General features: G+C 40.4%; 1 protein-coding gene and 1 long non-coding RNA gene across 6 annotated transcripts; one reads left to right on the forward strand and one right to left on the reverse strand.

The window, feature by feature from the left end:
* Positions 1–1,249: 1,249 nt before the first annotated feature.
* LOC122873423 lies at positions 1,250–1,675 on the reverse strand. Its single transcript, XR_006377451.1, has 2 exons — positions 1,507–1,675; positions 1,250–1,406 (listed from the first exon to the last, which is right to left on the reverse strand). It is a non-coding gene; the product is annotated as an uncharacterized LOC122873423 (long non-coding RNA).
* Positions 1,676–9,540: 7,865 nt separating this feature from the next.
* Positions 9,541–24,141, forward strand: LOC122873666. 5 transcript variants are annotated; one of them, XM_044190692.1, is made up of 14 exons: positions 9,541–9,715; positions 13,165–13,331; positions 13,569–13,901; positions 14,014–14,172; positions 14,738–14,833; positions 15,302–15,336; positions 17,749–17,838; positions 18,199–18,288; positions 18,864–19,736; positions 19,974–20,306; positions 20,419–20,577; positions 21,219–21,314; positions 21,396–21,439; positions 22,821–24,141. In XM_044190692.1, the coding sequence occupies exons 9-14, from the start codon at positions 19,502–19,504 to the stop codon at positions 23,205–23,207; spliced, it is 1,254 nt and encodes a 417-aa protein (XP_044046627.1). In that variant the 5' UTR covers positions 9,541–9,715; positions 13,165–13,331; positions 13,569–13,901; positions 14,014–14,172; positions 14,738–14,833; positions 15,302–15,336; positions 17,749–17,838; positions 18,199–18,288; positions 18,864–19,501; the 3' UTR covers positions 23,208–24,141. The 5 variants fall into 5 exon arrangements, with proteins under 5 accessions (XP_044046627.1, XP_044046631.1, XP_044046630.1 ...); XM_044190695.1 differs by lacking the exon at positions 9,541–9,715 and having other exon boundaries at positions 18,864–18,939; positions 19,575–19,736; XM_044190694.1 differs by lacking the exon at positions 9,541–9,715 and having other exon boundaries at positions 21,399–21,439.
* The last annotated feature ends 3,569 nt before the right edge of the window (positions 24,142–27,710 follow it).

Here is a 27,710-nt window from a genome sequence, read left to right on the forward strand (position 1 = left end):
AATAGAGAGCCCATCTATCACGTCAGCTCAAACAAATGAGACTCAGCCTCTCTTGTGAGTTAGCAAAGATCCAGCCTAATTTTTTAGCTTAGCTTACCTTTTCCTTCCTATATTTTCAGCATTGGCCTATGTTGTTATTATGTGAATATTGGTTAATGTTAGTTATTTCTTAGACCATGCTGTGACATGGTAATGAGATGGCGGCAGAAATCTCAGACACAGATACCTCAAAACCTGGACAGGTTAAACCAAAAGTATCTGCATGAGCAGATACCACTTGGATAACATTTTTTAAATAATAATTTGGGTGAACTGACTCTTTAATACAGTAAATGATAACCTGTAAAGACATACCAAATCAGTCATTCAAGCTGAATTTTACTACCAATGGATGGATGCTAGCATAAGGCCTGTTAAGCAATTTGTGTAACTTTAAGGGTTTGTGTTTTGTCAGAGGTTTTAGCCATATTATATAATATCTGTCAAAATGTACAGTTCTACATTTTTATTTGTGGTAAATTCATATGATTATTTTTAACCTGAAGCATATTCCTTTATTTTTTGTGAAGAACACACTTATTTCTACTGTCAAATTACCTCAAGTGTAACAAAAGGGTGGAAACTGTAACCAGACTGGTTGTTAAAAACACGGCAATGTGATGAAACCTTTTGTGACAGTACACTAATCTCTTTACTCTTCTGACCGATATATAGTGGAGCAGCCACCAGCATCATAGTCACATCCACACATTGTCAGTGGAATCCAGCAATGTGAGCAAAAGGCTGTGTGCTCAGAGAACCTCCCAGCGAATGATACAAGAGATTGAGACAGCGCGTGATATGGAAGAGAAGGACGTGTCAGAAGCGGAAGATGATGTGGAAATCAATTCTGAGCACAAAAGTCGATTTGAAGAAGATTGGCCAGACACAGAGCCAACAGAATGAAGAGCATTAGTGAAGAAGGGTGAAGATGTAGTACAATATATATGACCAAGGATAGTCACATTGACTGGTCTTCATCCAGGATAAACAAGGGGGAAAAAATCCAATCCAGGTGTTTTAAACAAACAAAGTGACAGAGTAGAAGAAATATTTATCTTTGTCTTCAAAGAAAAGTTCTATGATGAGTATAATTAAAGGGACAGTTCAATCAAAAATACATACTTTTCCTCTAACCTGTAGTGCCATTTATCCATCTAGTGTCGTATGCACGATCTTCGAACCCCAAAAAATGCAGAATACCGAGAAGTCTCTGTAATCCAAAACACACTTTATTCGTAATAAAGTCGAATGGTGAATGACCAGTGTAGACAGATGATGACAGGCAAGGTGAAGCTGGCTGGAGAAGCAGGCAGACAGGAATCCAGGAAACCACAGGAGCGGCGATCACCAGCACCGGGTAATGCCTTAGGCAGAGCAAAAACAGACAGGATCAAAAACACGAAGGAAAAACACACTTGCAAAAAGTACTTAGCTTTAGCGAGAGCCTAGACGTAGTTGTCGTACAATGTACAGGGACGATCTGGCGTCGGAGTAGTGGAAAAGCCTGGTATATAAGCTGTGAAGACTGATGAGTAGATAGGAGACAGGTGTGCTGGTGATCAGCCGCAGGTGGGAGGTTCCTAGAGCCAGGCAGGTAACATACACACACATATCCAAAGACAAGTAGGGGACCCACAAGACACACCAGGAAGGGGAACACAACAGAGAACACAGGGCTGGAGAGGAAAAGGTGGCAGACTACCACATCTAGATTGTTTTGCTGTGAGTTGCCAAATTTTGGAGATATTGGCCGTAGAGATGTCTGCCGATTTTGAATATAGTGGGACTATACGGCACTCAGCTTGTGGTGCTCGAAGAGCCAAAAAAAATCTATTTAAAAAACTCAACATCAATGTCTCTCATCAATCATGATTTTGGTATGAACTATCCCTTTAAGCTATGATGTTGGCAGCCATCAAACATTACATACAATAGTAAACTTGGAGAGTGTAAGTGATTAAACAATTAAGGGAATGGTGATTGGAAATACAAAGTTTTGAGTGGCTTAAAATTAAGTTTTCATCCATTTTCCATTTGACAGGTAAAATCACTGATCACAAATTGCATCAGCAGAGAAACAAGGAAGCACAGAGCTCAGATTGGCTGGTGATTTGCAACAAATAGTTGAGCTGCTGTAAACTGGTTTACCTGGTCGCTGAGCTGTATCAGAAAAAAAAATGGCTTGCTGATTTTACTACTCTTAGTGTGAACAACATCCAGGAGGATTTGCAGTATAAATGAGACATTATTAATAAATAGACACATTGTCCACTTTACTATGATAGTATGATAGTGGTTGACTCATTGTGTTTCAGTGTCAAGTGGCAGCATTAACTGAGCTGCCCTGACAAACCTCTCCTTATCTGCAACACTACTGCACACACACACACACAAAGCAGAGGCCCGGCATTGTCAGTGGATGATGAAAGCGTGTATTTGAACAACAAGCACTGCTAAAGCCAGCAGAGGACAGAGATAATATACTCTCATTTCCTCCTTGCACGTTAAGACACATTACCGAGAAGAGGAGAATGGTTTGGTTAATCACTATGTATGAGAGAAGAAAGGAGGGGAGAGGACATGAAATGGAAAGAGGAGGAATGACGGTGGAGAGGTGGAGGTGAGATAAGGTGCTCTGTTTCAATGAATGGCCAACAGATTTTTAGTCATTTCATAACAAATTAGACACAATTGTCAAATGGGTTGAAGTGGGAGGACTGAATTATCAGTTAGTGTGTGAGGGCTGGCGAAAGTCATGGCCGCTTCAATCAGCTTCTCTCATCCTTCATAAATATACCTATCTGCCATAGCATACCAACAGTCTCATAAAAGAGAGGAGAGTCTAAAATGGCTGACCTAAGAAATAAAGGAAAAGGAAGAAGTGTCCCAATGTGGTCTAGGAAATACAAAGAAGACAGGTGTGATTGTTTGGCTCCCCAAACGTGCCACAAGGGCTGCTTATGTTCTTTTATAAGGTGAAAACACTTCTGGAGTTTTCAGAAGCTTGTAACATCTTCTCTATATGTAATGACATGCGTCAACAGCTCAGTTTTAGTTACATTTCTGCTTATTTAAATATTTGATTAAGTTTGGTGTTTGATGTTAGCAAGCATGAAATAACGCTAAAATAATGCTACTAATATAAAAAAAAAGAAATAATCTGTTTATGAATGCATAAACTGATGACTTCCCAAAATAATGCTGTTGACATGACTGGAGCAGTGATTTTGTACTTAGTTTGATTTTACGGAGAGAATTATGGAAATCTGAATTTTGGTTATGAAAAATAAAATCTTGTTGTGGCTTCAGAAACCTGGGCTTGTAGATGAGGATAGTACAGAGTGAAGTATGGTGGTCCTGAGGGAGTTCAGTGATGTGGAGAGGAAATAAAAGTTTAAAATGTCCTGATGATCTGTGTGAGCTACTACAGCATCCGGAAGATGTTACACTCTGTGTCCTGTACTTGTGCTGATGTACAGTCTATAAGCTGTGTGGAATGTTTAAATGTTTGTATGTTTATAGTCTCTGACTAAGAAAATAAAGAAAACACAGTCAACTGTTCTGGCCATAGGAAGTCAATGGGCAGAGCACGAGTCAGTAAAGTCATTCTCTTTGTTTCTTCCGACTTATTTCCATGATCCCCAGTGTGTTGTCACTGCATCATCAGCCGGATAACCAAAAAATAGCATGCATGTTCAAAAAGGTTCCAAGAAGTCATAGCAACTCAAAGCCAAGTCTTTAATATAGCCAATCAGCATACAACACTCTCTATTCTTAGATTCTTGATTCGGATAAGCCTGACTGACATTAAACATTATGTTAAGTGCCTTTGTGAAAGCCCATACACGAGAGAAATGTACATCATCATCAAAGCAGCAAGTGGAGAAACTAAACATAAGAACAGAATATACATAACAGAAGGTTTATCTGTGATCTTCACTAATCTCCAAATGTGAGACTCGAACACATACTTTTGCGGATTGGAGAAATTCAGCTATGCTTCATATACTGAGGTGAATCTTAAAATTACAGATGGTAAGTCTATGCTATTCAAAACTGTTGATTAATACCCAAATACTTAACTAGTTAAATGTAGTGTCTGTTGTTTCAGGTATGCTTTCACCTTCAATGCCTTCGACACCTCCTAAATCAGTCATCCTTCGGTTTACCGTCTCATTTGCTGGTATGGAGTGCACTCATCTAAAATGCATACATATTTAAATGCTTGGTGCATTGCAGAGTATAAGTACTGTAACTCTACTACTGTTCGGCAAAAAACAGCAGTCTTGGTGATGGGACTCATTGCACTAGCTGCATCGTCATGTGAGTCTTATCATCGCTCTTCTACGAAAATGGATTGGTCTGTCAATTATTTTAAGTCTTTTATACATTATCTCTTTTATTTTTACAGGCTTTACCACCAAGATAAACACAGTCTTCGATGCTGATGCTGAGGTAAGAGGGTCTACTTTCAAAAGGGTAGAGTTCTATGAAAAAACCGGGCCAGAAAATGTTTGGTGAATATCCAGGAATTTTCTGAAAGGTTTTCTTAACATTGCCAGAAACCCCATTTTTTGGACCAATTTTTCATGAACTACCACACTGACTTGACGCAGATGTTGATTAAGATGCAGATTTAAACTTTCTAAACATTTCCTATTAATAGTATAACAGATTTAGAGGATTGTTTATCCTTTGTGGTCATGCATGTTTGAATGACATCTTGAACTCTTGAAATGTTTTTCTCATGGTCACACGTCATGCACTGATTGGTCAGTTAGCTTGTCGGATCTGCCTAGGGCTTTTGAAATGTCAGCCATGGGGCACTATCACCCTCTCAGTTCTTACATTACTCTACTAACACAGGGCACACACAGGCTGGATATTTGATCTTTTTTCACATGCTAAACAATTTTATATGGAAAATTGTTTGATATGGCAAATAGCTGCTTCATTCTTTTTCCTGTAAACTGCTTTGGAGGAAACATTTCAGTCCGCCGATGTGTGTTCTTCATCCATTCATTCATTATCTCTTTCAGCATAACTTGTCGGGGGACCGATTTTAGGACCCAAATGCAGGACACACGGGACAGAGCAGTCTTTATTGTGCAGATTGTAGTTGTGAAACGAAGTATTCGGCGTAGTTCGTGACTCCCCCGGGGACTCGACCGGGCCGGCTGGCGAGCGTGGTGTGATGGTCTGGGCCGGCCAGGCGGGGAATCCGCAATCTGCCGGTTCCAGTCCCCTGACCGACACAGTGCTGTTCGGGTCTCTTTCCAGATTTTGTGGCAATGGCAGAGATGGTGCTGCACCGAAGGAACCGCCAGTTCTCTCTCCTGGGACGGGAACAGAGGGGGCTGGTAGCCTAGGGATGCTTTGAAGGGAGAGAGACCCGAAGCAGAGCTAGTCAGCGAATTGTGAGCGTATTCGATCCAGGCAAGTTGGGAGCTCCAGGTAGACGGGTTGTTGGCCTCGAGGTCTTGGTTGGCCCTTTCCGTCGGATTGTGGATGGAAACCCGAGGAAAGACTGACGGTGGCCCCCAGCGCCCGGCAGAAAGCCTTCCAAACTTGGGTAATGAACTGGGGGCCCCGGTTGGAGACTATATCCAACGGTATGCCATGGAGACGGAAAATATGTTGCACCATGAGGTCAGCTGTCTCCCGGGCCAAGGGATGTTTAGCCAGAGGCACGAAGTGGGCTGCTTTAGAGAACCGGTCCACGATGGTGAGGATGGTGGTGTTGCCCTGGGAACAGGGCAGTCCGGTGACGAAGTCTAGGGCCAGATGAGACCATGGGGGACTGGGGATGGGGAGAGGCTGGAGCAAGCCTGCCGGGGGTCGGTGAGACAACTTTCCTGTAGCACAGACACAACACGCAGCGACAAAGGCCCGGGTGTCTGCCTCCATAGTAACCCACCCAAAATGTCTCCTCAGCAGTGAGAGGGTCAGTTGTGTCCACATTGAAGCACCTGGGAACGGGCCGAGTCCGGAACAACCAGTCGATTAGGGGGCCTGTTCCCGGGGTCTGGCTGGTCACGCTGGGCCGTCTTGAGAATTGACTCGATCTCCCAGGTGACTGCACCCACCACACAGACAGACGGGAGGATAGAGTCTGGTTCGGGAGGGCCATCCGTGGTAGCGTGCTGCCGGGAGAGAGCATCAGGTTTGGTATTCTTCGACCCGGGACGATAAGTAAGGGTAAACCAAAAACGACCGAAGAACAGAGCCCAGCATACTTGGCGGGAGTTCAGTCTCTTAGCGGCCTGGATGTACTCTAAATTCTTATGATCCATCCACATGACGAATGGTTGCTCAGCTCCCTCCAACCAGTGCCGCCATTCCTCCAGGGCCAACTTGACGGCCAGAAGCTCTCTATCGCCGACATTGTAGTTCCGTTTGGCTGGGGAGAGTCGCCAGGAGAAGAAGGCACACGGGCGGAGCTTCTGATCCGTGGGGGAACGCTGAGAGAGGACTGCTCCGACGCCCGAGGCATCCACCTCTACAGTGAATTGTCGTGTGGGGTCTGGTTGGATGAGGATCGGGGCCAAGGTAAAGAGGGCTTTCAATTGGGTCCAGGCCGCCTCAGCTTCCGGGTCCCAAATGAAGGGGAACTGGGGAGAGGTGAGCTTGGTCAGCGGAGCTGCTACCCGACTATAATCACAGATGAACCACCGGTAGAAATTGGCGAATCCTAAGAAGCGCTGCAGCTGTTTCCGAGTGGCGGGCGTTGGCCAATCTGCCACCGCTTGCGTCTTGGCCGGGATGGTCCTCATTTGACCGCCTTCAATGATATAACCAAGGAAGCTTACGGAGCTGACGTGGAATTCAAATTTTTCCGCCTTGACGACGAGCCGGTTCTCTAGTAACCTCTGCCGGACATGGAGGACATGGCTGGATGGATCCGGGAAAAAGATTAGTATGTTGTCCAGGTAGACGAAGACTAAGCGGTTTAGGAAGTCCTTAACACGTCATTCACTAACACCTGGAAGACAGCCGGGGCGTTGGTAAGTCCAAATGGCATTACCAGATATTCAAAATGGCCCAAGGGGGTGTTAAAAGCTGTCTTCCACTCGTCCCCCTCTCTAATGCGCACCAGGTGATTGGTAGAGGTCGACGGCAGCTCCGACGCTGCGGTCAGGCTGGGCATTCGAGTTCCTGGACGAGTGGGGGGGGGACCGTGTGGCGAGAAGCATGGGAGTGAGAGCGGTTGGTGCGCTCCTGGCGCCGCTCGCGCAGGCAGTTGTCCAGCCGGATGCACAGTGAAACCAACGCATCCAGCTTGGTGGGCTCCTCTCATGTGGCCGGAAGTTCTGCTGGAGTCAGAGGTGACGCTGACGAGGACGAGACGGTCGTAGAAAGTTGAGTGGTGACTTTAGAAACTTGCTGCGTCAACTGCGCATGTGTCTGTGTTTTTGTGTACCCAGCGGAAGCGTCGCTAGAATCTTCATCTTAAACCATCAAATTGATATTTTATCGAGTTTTTAAGCCAAGTTTTCTACGCTACACTGCTTTCCTGGCCACTGTTTTACCTATATGTTTTAACTTGGAAAAAGTTTTCACTCACCGGACGTGTGGATCTTAAATGATTTTAAGCTGGCTGCAACTCGACGTGGTTTACCGGACTGCCTCCACTGCTGCTAGCTTAGCTAGGTTTGTTTTTAGCCCGGCGGCTAGGGTAGCCGGCGCTTTTACCAAGGATTTTAAGCTTGTAGCACTTTAATGGACTTAACTGTGTACTTTAAGCTTCAAAGCACTCTCACGGACTAAATAATAGCCTGATGGCTGAGTGTGGATCTTGTCACCTTACCGTCTCAAAGCTGAGGAAAGGTATCGCCTGTCTGGAAGCCAAGCTCAGAGAAAAAGACAAGCTCATCCTGGAGTTCTCCACTGTCGCCTCGGCCCAGGCAAAACACCTGGCGGTCCTCAGCTCCTCTGGCTGCGCAAACCGGAATGCGACCATCCCTTCTCACTCCCCTGACTGCTCCACTCCAGCACCGGACAATGATCCCACTCTTCCGTGGCTCGGCTCCATCATCACTGGCAGCCCGGAGCATGAAACCGTTTCAGCTAAGCCTGAAGATCCGTGGCTTCTCATGGGTGCGAAGCCCAAAGCAATTGCCATTTCTACTCCGTGCCGAGCCCCAGTGGATGCACAGTCACTCGCCGGCGGGGGTGGTGAGAAGGCTCGGGTGAGTTCGACTCCATGCCAACCGGAGCACTGGACTGTAGCCTGTAAGGACAGACGTGGTGCAAAGCGCCTGCCTCCTCCACCTTCACATCGGGACTTCCTGCTGGCCAACAGGTTTGACATCCTGGACATGCAGGACTTTCCTCCACTGGAGGGACGCTCCCTTTTTTCCAACGGTCAAGTCATCCTCCTCCTCTCGCCGCAAGTTACTGAAAGAGGCCGTGATCAGGAGAAGCTCTTGGGGTCTCATTCGTCCTGAGACAGCAGAGAACCCCTCTGCTAAGGAGGACGCCGCCCCCTCGCCGCAGCAGTCCACGGCCACGACTATCCCGGGGACGGCTGATGGAACTCGGCGGTCTCCACGATCATCGACTCTGCCTCCTCTCATACCCCCAACCACACTGATCGTTGGAGACTCCATAGTGAGGAATATCCGCTTCACTAATGTGGTCACGCTGCTTTCCTGGAGCTACGACCCCCGACATCCTCGAAAAGCTCCCCGGACTTCTGGCTGCACTCCCGACGACTATCACGAAAATCATAGTCCGTGTCGGCAGCAATGGCACCGCAGCAGCAAATGGAGCTGACGAAAGCAGACTTCATCCGCATCTTTGACCAGCTCAACAGCACCGGAAAGCATGCTTTCATTTCGGGTCCAATTCCTACACTGGGTCGTGGAATTGGCCGCAGGATCCTCAGCCTTCATACCTGGCTCCAGTCTGTCTGCAGCACCCATGACATTGGTTTTATTCACAACTTTAACTTATTTTGGGATCGTTCTTCCCTGTTTGCACAAGATGGTCTTCACCCAAACAAGTCAGGTAGTCGCATGCTGGCGACTGTGAATTAGAGGCTGCTAGTACTATCTTAGCCCGCTCTAAGTACACACGTGTCCTTAATGAGCATAGTGCCTTATAATTCTGTACACTGTTCAATTCTCCTGGCAGTGTGTTTCCCAATTCCTCCAACACCAACGATTTGGTTGATTATTTTAACTACCTGTGTTCTTCAACCTTAGATCTCATAGCTCCTCTGAAAAATAGACCAAACTCAAAGACTAGAAAACAGCCATGGTTAAATGACAGCATTCGAAGCTGTAAAAAGAAATGCAGAAGAGCAGAACGCAGATGGAAGAAATCCAGGTCCACTTTGTGGCCATGAAAGAGTTATTACGCCTTTATAATAGAATGGTGAAGGATGCAAGAACATGTCATTTCTCTGCACTTATTTCTGCCCATATAAATAAAGTTGTATTATTATTATTATTATTATTAACTGAGTGATTTGAGTAACCATGTCCTGATTACTCTCGGCGAGAGCCTGTATTATTTGCTCGTGCTGGTCCAGAAGAATCCCCAGGCTGTTAATCGCCTGATGAAACGAAACTGTTTCCGGGTTGGCGCCTGCTGGGTCCATGTTGGCCAGATCGTTCTGTCGGGGGACCGATTTTAGGACCCAAATGCAGGACACACGGGACAGAGCACGGTAAGGTGGAAACAGTCTTTAATGTGCAGATTGTAGTTGTGGAACAAAGTATTCGGCGTAGTTCGTGACCGCCCCGGGGACTCGACCGGGCCGGGTCGGGGACGAGGTGGGCTGGTTCTGGGCTGGCGAGCGTGGTGTGATGGTCTGGGCCGGCCAGGCAGGGAATCAGTGAGGCCGAGCGTGTAGTTCGGATAGCCGGCTGTCTCAGGAGGCAAGGCCGGCCGGATGGCGAAGGCGTTTTGGCGGTTTGTGTGGTACCGATGTCCGGATGATCCGAAGGGCAGACTGAGGCGGTGATCACCGGCAGTGAGCGTGTCTATGACAGAGAGAACCGAGATTACTTGATTGGCAGAAACAAAGAACACTATTAATCTTGTTTTACTTGCGGCTGTTGCGAAAGTTGCGTACACATGTACGGGGATGATCTGGCGTTGGTACCTGGTATATAAACGGTGGAGAGTGATGAAGATGGGAGTCAGGTGTGCCGGTGATCAGCAGCAGGCAGGAGACCAGGAAGCCAGGCCAGACACAGACACACACAATGACAAGACAGGGACCAGCCAGGAGACATAAGGAAGGGTAGAAACACCGGGTTACACGAGGATGAGGGGGGCATAGTGGCTAACTATGACATAACTGTTTTTTATTGTTTTCTGCCAGCTGCTTGTCTTGTCTTGTTTTTCTCTTCATCCAACCACTCATGCAGAGGTTATTTATTCTGCTTGTTGATTCTTCACTTTTTATCACCTTTTGCTTCACTGCTGCTACACTTCTTAAATAGATGCGGTCTTCATGTAATCATCTTGCACAAATGAAGTGTCTTTTAATATCAAGACATGTTTTTTTCTATTCTGTTTAATTTTATTCTAATTTGATGACATACAGCAAAGGTTTTGTTCAAACAGAGTATAGGTCCTGCTGAAGTCTATCAAACACTCCACCCATCCAGGAAGGATCAAGATCAAGTCTACAACACTGTTACATGTATTCACACAACTATCTAACAACTTTAACTGACTGATCGATTAATTGGTCAAGTGTTCAAAATTGTTCTACATTATTTGTATTAAATTAGTTCTAATGAATTGTACTGATTGTGGATTCTCCACGTAGCTGTTTAAATTACATTCAAATTAGTCTCTAAGATGGAATGAATTCTTTTCGAAAGACTGATCTGGTCTTTTGGTTCAAAGAAAACACACAAACAACTTCTTACTTATTAAATGAGGACATTTATTTATAGCTAAATGCCAAATAACTGACTAAATGAAGGATTAATAAGGTATATGATAAAGAAAATAAACCAACAAACAGATCAGAATCAGAATCAGAAATACTTTATTGATCCCCATAGGGAAACTCTTTGTTACAGTAGCTCGCCTTTACGTCAGTGCACACAGGAGAAAGTACTAGCAAACAATATGATACACTATAAAACACTATAAAAACAGGTCAGAAAATAAATTAAGTATCAGGTTGGTATAAGTATCAAGTGTCAAGTACCAAGTGGGTTTACCGGTTGATGATGATAGTGCAGTATAATAATACAATGTAACAAAATAAGTAATAAGCAGAGGTGCATGTACTGTCGAGAGTAATAGAGGTATATAATATCAATAACAATAAATAAGAAAGACTAACATAGGAAAACTAATATTGCACGGGAGTAGTACACAGAATATTGCACAATTTTTCAATTATGGCAGAGATGTAATGATCAATGTCCAGTTTAGTGACCTAAGGTCATACAGACTAACCCTTAGAGGGAGGAGTTAAATAGTTTGATGGCCACGGGCAGGAATGACTTCCTGTGGCGCTCTGTGGTGCTTTTTGGTGGGATGAGTCTTCCACTGAAGGTGCTCCTTTGCTTGACCAGCACGTCATGGAGTGGGTGGGAGACACTGTCCAAGATGGCGTGTAGTTTGGCCAGCATCCTCCTCTCTGACACCACCACCAGAGAGTCCAGCTCCACCCCCACAATGTCACTGGCCTTACAGGATCAGTTTATTGAGTCTGTTTGCGTCCGCTACCTTTAACCTGCTGCCCCAGCATGCAACAGCATACAGGATAGCACTGGCCACCACAGACTCATAGAACATCTTCAGCATTGTCCGGCAGATGTTGAAGGACCTCAGCCTCCCCAAAATAGAGGCGGCTCTGGCCCTTCCTGTAAACAGCTTGAGTGTTATTGGTCCAGTTCAGTTTGTTATCTAAATAAATAGTCCAGTTTGAATACAGATGAATACAGATATGGAATGATGACGTAAACCTTAAGTTATTGGTTATTGGCAATAGTGAGGTGAAGTAGGCTTATGTGATTTGATTATAAAAATGACTGCAAGATGCTAACGTAACTCTAGGACAATTCACTTCTCTAAATAGGAATTAATATATTTTATTCGTTGTTCAGTCTTTATCTGCAAAACCGTGGTTTAGCCTACTGTTTTGAAGCGCTGGCAAAGATGAGGCGTTTCCGGCTGCTTGGCAGAGACTTCTGTCTGTTGGTCAGTAGGTGAACAAGAGGTTAGCTCCCTGAATTAATAACTTGCTCATTTCATGTCTTACAAAAATGAAAGTTGGGTTACACATTAAGGAAACGTGCTCATTAATGTTATCTGGATTACTGATTGGTTATGTTGGGATTCAGGTAGGGCAGGTTTGGTTATTAGCAAAATATCAAATATATGTATGAATATTAATGCAATTATTAATAGTATCAAAATTATTAATATAGATTAATAATTACGGGGCACCACCCTGGAATCAGGGACCAATAACTAAACATGAAAAACAGTATCAAAGGTGGCTGTCCACCTAAAAATATTGATATTTAAGGTACTATCTTACATTAAACTTTAGGACAGTGAAGGGTGAGATCCGAGCACTGACTGACACAACCAGCCATTATCACAACATGTACACACAATAACCACAGGCAACTGCTCTTTAAAAGATACAATAGCGTATATTTAACCTTAGCACTGATTAACAATCAGTAACTTCGACCAACAACCACTATTGTTTAGTCTAAACACAATAAGCATACAACAATGAGGGTGGGGTACAAGGAAGATGGTGGGCAGACCCGTGAATCTCAAACAGAAGGATAGAGCTAAAACAGGAGGACGAGCTCTATTTGTCCTCAAGATAACGTGCAGCTTAAATGGCTAAGCCTCGCTGTTCTCACTACAGCTGGCAGACTTTATGCATGTGGTCAAGTACATTTTATGTCGTGACACTGTGGTTTATAAAATGTCAAACACAGAGCTATTTTGATGTATAGTTGACTGAGACTGATCTTGCAGGTTGCACTTTTTTACTCTACATGTTTAAATTGTGCTTCATTTTAGTCATTAACACATTTTGTATATGCTAGCACAGTTTTAGACATTAAACCATGAGTCTGTGTGTGTGTGTGTGTGTGTGTGTGTGTGTGAGTGTGTTCAAAGGAAAGGGAGGCGCTTCAGACTTTGAAAGTGTGAGAAGAAGGGGAAGACGAAGTCATTGAGACTATAAAGACCATAGTTTGACTGACCTGATAATTCCTGTATACTTACATTTTTGCCCGTCAGTTTCACTATGATAAACATCTATGCAGCCTGTTGTCTTCTTTCTGGTGAGTTTATTTTTTCTGTATTCTCTGTATTTGCACCTCCTGTAGCTTGTGTATAAATGTTGCAGCTGTTAAATGAAATGCTGCTAAATGTGTCATCTAGTTGTTCACCTTTTTAAAAAGGTTTTGCCATCACAAATAATAAAACGGATCATTGTTAAAAGAAATGTGCATATTTGAATTCATTTATGCATTGACACTGATGATAACAAACTATGTTTCCTTTATTTCCACTTGTAGCTCTGAGCATTGTGGAGCTGAAGACTCTCGACATAAATAGACGTGTTGGGGAAAATGTGACAATCGAATGCTCAGACTGGAACGTTTGGATTAATGTAAAATCTAATGTTAAGTACTTTTGTGAAAGTCCATGCTCCAAAGACAAACACATCATCGTCAAAGCAGCACCTGGAAAGACTCAACAAAAGAAGCGAATCAAGTTAACTAACAGTGCAGAAGTTTTATTTGTGACCTTCACTAATCTCCGAAAGTCAGACTCTAAGAAATATTATTGTGGAGCGGAGAGATTTGGCCATGATTTATATATAGAGGTGAATCTTAAAGTTACAGATGGTAAGTGTATGCTCCTCACTTTTTTATTAAAAAAAATACCACTCCTTTGTCAAAAAGTAATAACCATCCGCATTGCTGATAGATTGATATATACTGTGTCTGTTATTTTCAGTTGGGTTTTCCAGTCCCAAGACAACTCCAAAAACAGTCATCGTTGCTGTTACAAACAGCTCCACTATGTCTTCAAGCAGCTCAGATATTAATACTGATATGTCTACTTCATGCATCATCCATTCTACAACCCTTACTGCACCAGCAACACATGGAGCTGGTATGAAGTGCACTCATCTGAGCTTGATACATACATTTCAGTTTTCATTGATATTGAAATGAAGAGTATAAATAATATGACCATTGCTACTGCAGTATGAACATCAAGCTGTTGAGACATCAAACAAAAAATATGCAGTCAAGTGATACATGAAAAATATATTTGTCTTAAAGTAAATGGAAGCTCTCAATAGGGTTACACATTCTTGATATTTTAGTTATATACTAAAATAGTTCATTTTCTATTATAAAACAACACCAACAACCAATCAAATGAAAAAAGACAAGGTAGACTATAATCAAAAATGCTTTTTAGTTTTAAATGAAAAGAAAAATGTTTCAAATAGTTTGAAATAATGATGAAATTAACCAAGTTTACGAAAACATCCAATTAAATTTAGACTTTTCTTTTGTTTGTTTTTTTCTGTACTTTCAGTTTTCAGGTCATTCAGAAATGATTGGTATTCTCTTACCCAGACCTATACCTATAAGATGGTGTGAGGAGTGAGCTGCTGTTAAAAGTGTGATTAACCTGTTAATCTTTCTCATTTTCTCTCTTGGGCCAGGAAATGCACCATATTTGATTGTAGGTGTACTTTTTATAATAACCTTAATGGTGTTCGTACTGATGCATACCAGGAAGATTTTGAAGAAACAACTGAGTAAGGCACACAAACCAATTGTATACAGTGGCAGTTTGTGGTACAGGCAACATAGGCTAGTGCCTAATGAGCCGACATTAATTATTTTGCCCGCTAAAATACAGTTCTAGATCTAAATAAGTAATAATATAGGATGAGCAATAATAGGATTTTTAAGGTCAGTTTTATAAGTACTTGAAAAAAACAGGAACTAAGATTAGCATAGCAGAAAACATGGTTTTGTAGTAATTTATGGTCGTACTCTACATGCAGTCTTCTCTCCTCTCCCCCTACATACACACACACACTATGTGATGTGTGGATATATTTTACTCGAGTTGACGACAACATTGCCCATGCTGTAAAGTATGCCTAGGGCACCAAAACATCCAGGACTGCCACTGTACCATATATATTCTATTACACATCATCCAATGACCATTATTTTGGCCAATCAGATAAACAAACACTGCCCTGTATGTTTTTCAGTGGTTGTTACCGCCCCAGAAGAAGACGCAGGAGAAGTGAGTTTTGCCATTTTGAATCTTAAACCATGTGTATGGCTGTTTCTGTTGGATCACCCACAGCAATTAAATGCTTAAATACTGCCTCAGCTAGTTTTCTGTATTCTCACTTTCATGCTGTTTAGGACACCTTTACGATGTTGATCTCAGAGTATATCAACATAAAGAACAACAAAAACACTAAGTCTCCTGCAACGGCAGGAGGCAGCAATTTTTCTAGAGGCTTTTCTGGTGACTGGTTTAAGTCGCATCCCAGAAGGGCTCAAGTGAAATATTCAGAATACATATTTGGCAGAGCCTTCTCACCATTCTGTTATGAGACGGTCGGCCCCCACTTTTCCAGAGTGACACAACAGTGCTTCAAGCAAGCCCCATATGCAGCAATTTGCAACATTTGCAAGACCACTGCTATATTTCTAAGTGAGGTAATCTTATATTTAGATTTAAAACTAGTCTGACTTTGTTCTTTGTTTTGAGTATGGATTAGATTAACTGATGAGATACTATCCAGAATAGAACATATCCTACATCTTCAGTGATGATTACTGATGTGCTGGGTACAGACACAATTATGTAGACACTTAATGAGAAATTAATAACTTTGAAGTAACTTCATTATTTGTCAGCAAAGGCGATATTTTAACAATACATATTGTTAATAAACAAGACTAAGAGTCAACCACATTGCTAGCAGATCTGTGAGGCTGTACTTAGTCACAGCAGTGCTTTAAGCTAATTGGTAATGCCAGCATACTAACATGCTCACAGTGACAATACTGATATTTAGCAGGTGTAATGTTTACAATGTTCACCATCTTAGTTTAGAGTGTTAGCATGCTAACATTTGCTAATTAGCACTAAACACAACATACAGCTGAGGCTGATGGGAATGGTGGTCATTAGTTTTGCAGGTATTTGGTCATAAACCAAAGTATTGGACGGATTTAAATTTTGACCTGCTGATGACACTAGATGGAAAGTCAGGGGAACACCAAGGACATTGAGAAATTATCCTCTAGGGACCATGAATATCTGTACCAAATTTAGTCCCAATCCATCTGGTAGATGTTGAGAGATTTCACAGGATAAGTCCAAACTTTGGCCTGCTGGTGGCGCTATCAGAAATGTTAGATGATCACCAAAGTAATTAGACTTCATTTTCTGGGGACCATGGAAATCAGTATGAAATTTCATGGCAGACTTGACCAAAGTGGTGGACCCTCTGATCGACATTGCCATGACTAGTGCCACATCAGCAGTAGTCAGCTGGTGTGGTGGCTCAGTGGTTTGCACACATGCCTCCCAATATCAAGGTCATAGGTTCAAAATCAGTTGGCCAGACTCTATAAAGGCCTTGGTTTTTGTGTAGGTTTGTTATCTAGAAACAAGAATAACACTAATCTTTTTTAAAGTAATTTAATTCCCTGGTATTTAGTATTAATTGGCTTGAAATTAAATGTACTACACTAAACAAGAATTCCTTGAAATTTGCCTTTTGATCTTATTTTAAGACTTCTGGTAGCTGGACATCCTGACTTATTTTAAGAAATCTTATCAAGTGAAAATCACTTACTGTTTCAAACAAAAGAGTGCTCAAATTTCTTCATTTAAATGTGATAGGGCGTTTTTGCAGTGAGGCTTTACTGATCATGTCACCCTGGCCAATAAGTTTCAATTGGTGCTCACATCAGACAATTTTTTTTTTTTTTTTTTAGATATTTAATTTTTGGTTCAACTTAAGTCAGTAAGAAGGCTAGCAGTGGATAGTGAATGCTGTCATCAACATAGCGGCAACATTAAACAATCATGTTTAGCTACTAAATGTGCTGTGCAGTGTGGGGTGTTGGTGTTTTGGTAAAAACCAAGTCCCTATGTACCCAGATTAAAACAATTACTACTGCCTTTACTCAAATGAAGGAAAAAACTTGGCACATGACATCTACAGTATGTGTCACTGTCCCTATCTGTATCTTAAGATAAGAGAAATATAAGATAACTTAATTGATCCCCAGGGAGGGAAATGCACATAGCTCCATACAGATATAGATTCAGGCTACAAAATTCAAATTAATAAACACTTTCTATTATTTAAATTACAATTTTAAAGGATAGTACACAGCCTGAGCAGAGATACTCAGCATTACAGTTTTTATTTTTTTCTGCTGTGGCATTTGTCTCCCTTTGTATTACAATATCATTTACTTACCTAAATGGAAAATTTGTATATTTTTAACTTTGGCTTGTAGCTACTAACCTTTATGCCATTTTAGGTCACTTTGCAAATGTATTAGAAAGGTTGCATGCATTGCAATGCATTGTATTTCAGTTTCAATTAGATTTTTAATAAATTATTTTCTTTTACTCTGTTTTAGTTGTCTAATAACATACATCAAACATGTTATGTTCTCACAGAGTGCGGGTCCTGATGAAGTCTACCAATCACTCCACCCATTTACAGAGGATAAAGACCAAGTCTACAGCACTCTCACACCCACCAAAGGGGTATGTCACTCAACAGAGCTATGTCATTACTTTGAATGATCACTGCAGCAAGAGCTATTGCATCACTATCATATGAAAGAATGTTGGGAGAAAAAAAAAAGAATTAAAAAAAATGACTTAAACATATTGTTCTAAATGGAAAATAACCATCAGTTTTCACAAGCAATAAATCACATAATTTCCACTCTGGCCTGCAGCTACTAACCTTAATGTCATTTTGGTTCTCTTTACAAATTAGATGTGGCCCCTTTGTACATACAATATGTTGCACAAATGCATTGTCTTTCAGTTAAATGTGTTTTTATTCCATTTGATTTGATACTTGTCTGGTAACATACCGCAAATGTTATGTTCTCACAGAGTGCAGGTCCTGATGAAGTCTACCAATCACTCCACCCATTTACAGAGGATAACGACCAAGTCTACAGCACTCTCACACCCACCAAAGGGGTATGTCACTCAACAGAGCTATGTCATAACTTTGAATGATCACTGCAGCAAGAGCTATTGCATCACTATCATATAAAAGAATGTTGAAAAATAAAATAATAAAAATATAAAATGACTTAAACGTATTGTTCTAAATGGAAAATAACCTTCAGTTTTCACAAGCAAAGAATCGTAAATTTTCCACTCTGGCCTGCAGCTACTAACATTAATGCCATTTTGGTTCTCTTTACAAAGAGATGTGACCCCTTTGTACGTACTGTATGTTGCCTAAATGTATTGTCTTTCAGTTAAATGTGTTTTTTATTCCATTTGATTTGTCAGGTAACATATAGCAAATGTTATGTTCTCACAAAGTGCAGGTCCTAATGGAGTGTATTAAACACTACACCCATCCACATAGTTATGTCACAACTTTTGACTGATTCATTAATTGCCTAAGTGATCTAAACTGTCCCACATTATTTGATATGGATCTGATGAATGTCACTGAATGTGTATCCTCCATAGCTGTTGTAAATATCCACACAGTATTCTCTTTCTTTTCTCCAACATTAAACTTTTCTTTATTTTGCCAGAATGCTGTTCTGGAGTCGATGTCAGTGGATGCAAGCAGCGTCTGATAGATTTGTATTTATTCAAATGAACACAGAAGTATGCATACTTGTTTTGTTCTTGCAATGTGAATGCTATGTGGACAAAAATCTGTTAAAACAGTCACATTGTGGGGGCTCATCTTACATTTTGGGGCAAAACACTGGTCATCGCAAAGTAATTGATTGAATTTTAGGATTAAGAATTGATTCTTTGCTAAGGTTAAAGTTGGAATTAAGCATGGGGTGTGATGTTTTTCACAAAGTGGTCAGATTCATCCATTACTTGCTTGTATGAAAGTGATTCTTTTTACTCTGATAATGCAGTAATAATTCTAAAGACTGCAGCCACAAAACTTTCCCTTATGTGTTTTTATTTGCTTTGAATTTAAATTACATATCACAAAATAAAGAAAATGTAAAGCTTGAGATGATTTTTCTTAAGAACGCTGTGAATGCTCTTTTTATGTTGGTGCATCTAGACATGCTGACAGGCTTCACTTACATACATATTATCCTTTACTTTGCTTTGCTATCAGTTCAAATTCTGAATATATGTTTTGCTGTTTGATGTTTATGGTTTGCTGTTTTGTACACACTAACACAGTCTTAAACATTACGTCATGTGCTCTGTGTGCCTGTGTGTGTGTGTGTGTGTGTGTGTGTGTGTGTGTGTGTGTGTGTGTGTGTTCAAAGGAAAGGGACGAGCTTCAGACTTTGAAAGGGTAAGAGGAAGTGAAAAGGGAAGTTATAAAGACCATAGTTGTACTGATCTGATAATTAATTCCTGTATACTAGCATTTTTGCCCGTCAGTTTCACTATGATAAACATCTATGCGGCCTGTTGTCTTCTTTCTGGTGAGTTTATTTTTTCTGTATTCTCTGTATTTGCACCTCCTGTAGCTTGTGTATAAATGTTGCAGCTGTTAAATGAAATGCTGCTAAATGTGTCATCTAGTTGTTCACCTTTTTAAAAAGGTTTTGCCATCACAAATAATAAAACGGATCATTGTTAAAAGAAATGTGCATATTTGAATTCATTTATGCATTGACACTGATGATAACAAACTATGTTTCCTTTATTTCCACTTGTAGCTCTGAGCATTGTGGAGCTGAAGACTCTCGACATAAATAGACGTGTTGGGGAAAATGTGACAATCGAATGCTCAGACTGGAACGTTTGGATTAATGTAAAATCTAATGTTAAGTACTTTTGTGAAAGTCCATGCTCCAAAGACAAACACATCATCGTCAAAGCAGCACCTGGAAAGACTCAACAAAAGAAGCGAATCAAGTTAACTAACAGTGCAGAAGTTTTATTTGTGACCTTCACTAATCTCCGAAAGTCAGACTCTAAGAAATATTATTGTGGAGCGGAGAGATTTGGCCATGATTTATATATAGAGGTGAATCTTAAAGTTACAGATGGTAAGTGTATGCTCCTCACTTTTTTATTAAAAAAAATACCACTCCTTTGTCAAAAAGTAATAACCATCCGCATTGCTGATAGATTGATATATACTGTGTCTGTTATTTTCAGTTGGGTTTTCCAGTCCCAAGACAACTCCAAAAACAGTCATCGTTGCTGTTACAAACAGCTCCACTATGTCTTCAAGCAGCTCAGATATTAATACTGATATGTCTACTTCATGCATCATCCATTCTACAACCCCTACTGCACCAGCAACACATGGAGCTGGTATGAAGTGCACTCATCTGAACTTACATATATATTACTATATACTGTATATTACTCATTTATAGACAGTACACTGTATATTTTAATGTTAAGTTACAATGTATAGTGTAAATATTGAATCCAGGGCTACAAGTATGAACATAAAGGTGTTGACATTTTACATTATGAAAATAACTACACTCGTGATTGATAAATGAAAATATATATTTAACTTATAAGATGCAGTAATAGCAAATGAACTAAGAGTCAACAGGACAGCACCCTAAATGCTTTTTCAAATTTTGAAGGAATAATGAAATTATCTCTGTAAATTGTCTCTGTAAATTTGTTGAAATCATAATGCAACAAAACTTGTGTTAAGATACTGAGCCATTGCCAGTATCACATAATGTGTGAAATTTACCTGCCTCATGCCTGCCACCTTAATTCGAATACTTGGACTGATTCAATCCAAGTTTGATCTTTTGACATTTTCTTCAATTTCTTCAAATTTTGAAGTATCAGTAATCACATGTCCTGTGAAAGCAGGTTTCAGATTATTAAAATATTAATTTATAGAAAAGAGGATGTGAGAAGCACATGTAGTGAGTGATGATCAAGCTGTTTTTCATCTGTCTTCCCCTTTCTCTTTCTTTGGCCAGGAAGTGTACCATATTTGATCATAGGTGTCATTGTCATAATAACCATACTGATGGTCCTACTGAAGCTTATGATGAAGATGATGAAGAAACAACTGAGTAAGACCCACAAACCTCCACACACTGCATGTATGAGCCTCCACCAGACATATTAACAAATGTTGTCCTATATGTTTTCAGAAGTTGTGTTAAGTGCTGATATGCCACAAGAAGACGCACGAGAGGTGAGTTTTATTTAGTTTGATTCTGAAACCATGTGGAGGAAACAGCTCGCTTGAAGTACTTACAAATACATTCCCTTAGCTTGTGTGAGACTTTGCTCTTACAGCTCATTCTTTTCTCATTTCATACTTTATGCCATTTAGGATACCTTTACAATGCTGAGCTCAGCGTTAATAAAACCAAAGAACACCTAGATTATCTATATAAAGGATTCTTGGTACACAACAACAGCAGGCAACTAGGTGCTCATCATGCACCTTTTAGACTTTAGAAATACCAGACAAGCCACTGAGGTCTGAAACTAAAGGCCCATTTCTCATCCAATCCCAGCAGCCATTAGTCATCACTTTGAGCAGGTCAGAGAGGCAGTCTGACTTTGTCATGAGGAAAGGAGCTAGAAAGGGTTAGCTTAATGTTTCATTTGTTAAAAAGGTAATTTAATCCCATTATTATTACTGTACTACTAATATTTGCATTGGGCTTCTTCTTATTGTTGTTTGATATTATTATTACAAAAGAAAAAAGAACCTTAGATGCTGTGGGATGATTACCTTTTATCATCATCTGACACATCTTATTTTTACAAAACTAAAAATACATCCTCAGGTCACACACCAACAGCAGTTTTCAAAATCAAAATTTGAGATTGTCATGGCCTGCATGACGAAAAAGTGGAAGGAGAGGTGCAAAGAAATGAGAGGACCAGGTCTGTTTTCAGCACATAATGCAGTTTAAATTTGGTTATTCCAGCAGCATCATGTGGTGATGTAAAATGCGAAAGCCAAAGTTTACCACTAGTATTTGTATGCCATTTCAAGACAACTTTGTGGTGACAAACTTGGAAATTGCTAACTGTACAATATACAACATTTGGTTTCATTGCCATGGCGATGACACACAGCTGTATCCCTCTATTGATCTCAACAAGACTGTCCATCTTAATAACCCACACAACTGTCTCCCTGAGATTCAAAACTTGATGTCAAATTACCCACAGCTAAATTCAGACACATCAGAAGTTATCAGTATCAGCCCAGACACTGCAGACACACCGGTCAGAATCTTCCAATATCACTTCAGAAACACAAAACGGCAGAAATCTTGCTGTCATCTTCCATAAGAAGATGATATCAACAATGTGTAATTAGGGTGACCGTGCATTTACTTTAAAGGCTCTAAAGCTCAGAAATTGCCTCCTGAAATGATCAGACTAGCACCTTCAATAACAAGTTTTAAATTTAAGTTGCTGTGTGTGTGGAACTTATTTTACCAACATAACAATTAAAATTTTAATAGTTTCCCAATTTTTGTGGTGTTAACAATGTTTTTAATGTTTGACTGTTTCACTGTTTAACTTAGTGTCTCTCACTGTTCTATTTCAAGAATGCTGGATATGAGAAAATCAGACCTGAAGATCAGCCAACTGTGAGTCAACCTGCAGGGGTTTCTACTGTATGCTTCTCTGAAACCAACACTGACGTAGACCCAGACAGTCTCTATGGTAATTATTCCTACCACCAAGGCGGTGCATTAGCAGCTGAGATTGGTAATAGCTCTTCAAAAGTTATTTTTTTAAATTCAGCTTCCAGCTCTGGGGTCAATTCAAGGGGGGTATGTGCAGAGAGCAGACTCACAGATCCCCAATGTGACTTGGTGTACTCTGTTGCTCAACTACCCAAAGAGCAAAATGAACCCACTCGGTTATCTGAACCAAATCAATCTGAAAGCTACGAAAATTACTCTCTCTATTCCTTGGCCAAGCTACCATAGACAACCTGAATGTGGCTAGTGTGATCGAAATGGCTAAAAATTGACCCAGGCACCCAGACAAAAGAGTGCACAAAGATGCATTCTCAATGGTATGTTGCCCATGAAGCTCAGTGAAAACACTCAAATATGTCTGTGACACAGCTGGAGATATAGTCTGCAGTATACAGGTTGAAGACAATACAAGATATGTTTTAGAAAATGGAATATGTTTCTGAATAGTTAATAATAGTTATAGAATAAGTAATAGAATAATAGTTGTGGTGTATGAAGTAGATCAGCAATGGGGCTTCTTCTATATATACAGTAAGGACACTGAGAGGAAGTCTTGCTTCCCCAAAGCTACATTATACAGCCTTCAACTGCTCACCTTTCACATTCTCACATTGGACTGCTAAATTCACATCTATTACTATTCAAATGTGAGGCACTTTCAGCCCACTTGTGTTTCTCTTTTTATATCAATAATCCTCAGCTGTATTGTAACATATATTTTAAGTTATTTGTGTCTTGTTTTTAAGTTTTACTTCTACATGAGTTGGTCCTTTCATAACTGCTGTCTTTTTATTCAATTTTTATAACAAGATTTGCATTATGTGATTACCTATGATCTTTATTAACTTGCAGGATATTGCATAAATGATTATATTACTTATGGTATACATTCTTTGTTTTTAATCCCTTTTTTGTGAAAGACTTTGGTTTGCATCTTTGTATGAAGGGCACTATATACAAATAAGGTTATTAAATAACAAATGAAAGCATTATGAAGTTGTTTTTTATATGTGATGAACATTTTGATTTGAGTTGTACATTTATTAATCTTAGAGTTGATCTGAGTTTTGTACTGTTATCCACTGTCATGTTTTGTATTATGCACATTTGTATCATGCACATGGGCCTACAGTCTGTAATAAAGACATAATTAAATGTATAATTTGCTTCAATTCGACATTTCTTTGGGAACACATATTCTCTTTCCTGCAGAGAGTTAGATGAGAAGATTGATACCAGTCTCATATCTGTCCATTAAGTATGAAGCTCGAGACAGGAAATTATTAGCTTTGCTTAGCAGAAAGACTGAAAGGGAAACAGCTAGCCTGTAGAAACATACTTCCTGAACGTAACTGAATAATAACAACATATCACTCTAAATACATACTAGCAGCTAAATGCTAAATGCCATGTGATTGGTTCTTTTTTAGTTTTCTTGTGTAACTGTGTTTGCGTCTTGTCTGCAGGGGACATCTACTTGTTAGATGTTGGAAGAATATCGTTTGAGTTACTGTCAGGGTCATATTTTGCCTTTCAGTGGACATTACAGATAAGGGGACAGGTCAAGATCTTCTCTGATGTTCCTGACAACAGGAGGCAGATGATCCAAAAACACTTCACATCAGGGAAGACTCTGCCTACAGCACTGTATCACACTCTGTGTACAAGAGCTGAAACAGAGGTGTTTTACTAATGTTATGAAGCCCTATAATTTCATTATATATACAAAGTAAGCATATAATCTTTAATAATATTAGCTGATTTAAAAAAAACGAAGTAATGAAATTAAATAATAGTTTTATGATGATGTAATTATTTGAAATAGAAATAGTTTGGTAATCCATGCACATATTTCATTTGCAATCTAACCCACTGAACACATCTTTACCTTAAATTTATGTTATTGAATGCCAGTAAACATCAATACAGGCAAGTCTGATTCTAAATTTAGAGTTTTTAAAAGCAAGTCAGATAAATATCAGCAGCAGAGATGTGAGCCGTGGTGTGTAGAGACTTCAACTGGTGTTAATCCACCGTTAAACTCCTACCAAGTGAAAAGTTTGAAAACTTTATGATGCCCACCATAGGCATTAGTAGTTATCATCATTAGTGTAGCTTGCCATTGTTAGCAGTACATATTACCATAGTGTGGGCTTAGAGACAATCTAAATCTAACTCAGTGTGAAGTTGCACATGGACTTTTTTTGTCTCAGCAGATGTACATTTGTACACATTACACACAGCGAAGGCCAGGAAACCATCTTTGGCCCCTATGAGGAGTAGAAGGCTCCTGCTCTGCTATCATGCCAATGTGGGCGGTTGCAGCCTTCAGCCTCACTGCCAGTCACCATTCCACAGACATGTTGTTGTCTCACCCTTGCTCATGCTCCATACATTTACCGCCGTAGACATTTAATCAAAATTGTGAGTACTGCAGAACACTGCAGATTTTTTGTTTTGTTTTTGGTACTACACACTAGATTATTTTGGCAAGTGAAGCTGCCATTAGTTTTTGGCCACTATGTGCAGGTTTCAAAAATGTCTTTATGTATTGCTGTGCTTTACTATTAGCCTATTTTTTATTTCAGGAACCTAAATATAGGAAAATCTAACTTTATACAGAAAAAAAAAACAGTGGCAACAAAAATTACAATATTTTAGAGCTCCCCCTAAATTTCTCAAATGAGTGTTTCTGGGGAGCTCATGTCTCTTTCAGGGGAGCTGAGCTTGATTTCGAACCCCAGACATAGTAACAACTGAATAATTTATATGACAACAGAGCAAACACTGTCCACTGACAGTAGACATCACCTTCATGGTCAAAGGAAATCACTGCTGACTGTTGGTAGGAGACAGGGCACAAACTGAAGTTCATCAAAGTCACATGCTTTGCAGATGAAAACATCAGTTATTTGTGGGGCAATAAGCAAATGAGCAAATGAATTCATGAAACAAACAGAAATGCCATATTTCCATCATGGTCTCTGCATTGTTTCCCACAGTTTGAAATTTGACAGGCTCTTTTTTTTCATGACATCATCTTGTTGCACCCTCTTCTCCTCTTCTTCTTCCTCTTCTTCACCCGACTAGAGAATTAGCACCACCAGCTGTTTATCTCAACAAACCAACTCCTACTATTTGCTTAACTTTAGTGGATGGCACACAAATTTTCTTTTGCAGATTTTCTTGAAATTCAGTTAAAATTTGCTTTACATTTGGATGGAAACCGGACTGTAGCAGCTAAAATTCATGTCTTTGAATTTAAAGCATGTTGTAATATGTTATATTTGATATGGTACAGTAGTACCCATCTAAAATTGCTGGCTGGGCTGTGATAGGGCCCAGGCTGATCCATGGCTGACCCCTGCTGGATCCCTGTGCGGTCCTTGGCTGCTATGCAATAAGTGAGTTACATTGGGTGACTGAAAATAGTTAGAGAGCAGAAGTTTGACATATAATAATGAAATTTTTATGAGGAATATCAGTCTCAATTCATTATATTCCTACTAAGTGAAAGCATCATCATTTATCTGAACTTTTAGAGAATAAAAAGCCATTCATGCCATTATTCATTACATTAGTCATAGTACTACTACATCTTCCATTTTGACACATTTAGCTAAATGGGCCAACTACAACAATTATCAAAATGCATGCATGGTTAACAGACTGATTGCTTGATGGTTGGAGGAAAAAATAAATAAGAGGAGTATTGCAGCAAGTCATAAATGAAAGTAATGAAACAAATCAAGGAACTGATTAATGTTGAGGTAATGCGCGAGGTAAGTGTTTAAATTTTTGTTGTATTTAAATCAATATCTGTCATTTTCACTCTCTCTTTCTATGTTCTCTTTTTACAATTTGTCACACACACACACACACACACACACACACACACACACACACACACAGCCAGCAGAAGTCACCTTGGCAGCGGGAATGCCCTCCAGTAGCTGTTCTTGTCATGCTCAGAGAGCAAGAGCGGCTTGATGTCGTTGTTATTGTTGTTACTGCTGTTGTGTACAAGGGCCACCAGGGGAAGAGTGCGGTGGCCTGGGGTATCTGCTCTGTTGTCAATGACAGTCAATGACACTCTGCTGCTAAGTGAAAAGGATTAGCCAACTTTCTCTCTCTCTCTCTCTCTCTCTCTCTCTCTCTCTCTCTCTCTCACACACCCACACACACACACAAATACATCCATTGCACTGGTTTTGCTTGTAGAAAGTTTTTAGAAAACTTAGAAGTATAGAACATGGGAAATCGAACAAATGATGGAGAGAGTGAGATGGAAACAGCTTGCGGGCTGTTGTATGTTCTGGGCGTCTGCCTTGTGAATAAATGGCCTTTACTTCTTATTGGTCTCAGGTCAGAATGCACACACACACACACACACACAGAAGTAAGCACACAGGTTGTTTCACATCTTCTTGTTGAATGTGCATGTTTACACATACACACACAAGCACATATCATGTCAAATTATATATCATATCATATCACATCGTATCATGTATAACGTCTGGAATTTTCAGTCCACACAGTCAGCAAGTGTTCATTCTCTCCAACCAGAGGGAAAGCCTGGTAGACTCTTTCCTAAGTAGGACATTTCTTGGAACTTAGAGGTAAAATGTTGGAAGATTTAGGATAGAGACCATGTCTAATTCTTGCCTGTGAAACTGGAGCCATTTCACGGCTTTTTGATGACCTCATTGCCATTAAATCTTTCCAAAA

The sequence above is a fragment of the Siniperca chuatsi genome, linkage group LG3, assembly GCF_020085105.1.
Source record: "Siniperca chuatsi isolate FFG_IHB_CAS linkage group LG3, ASM2008510v1, whole genome shotgun sequence".
Taxonomy (NCBI): domain Eukaryota; kingdom Metazoa; phylum Chordata; class Actinopteri; order Centrarchiformes; family Sinipercidae; genus Siniperca; species Siniperca chuatsi.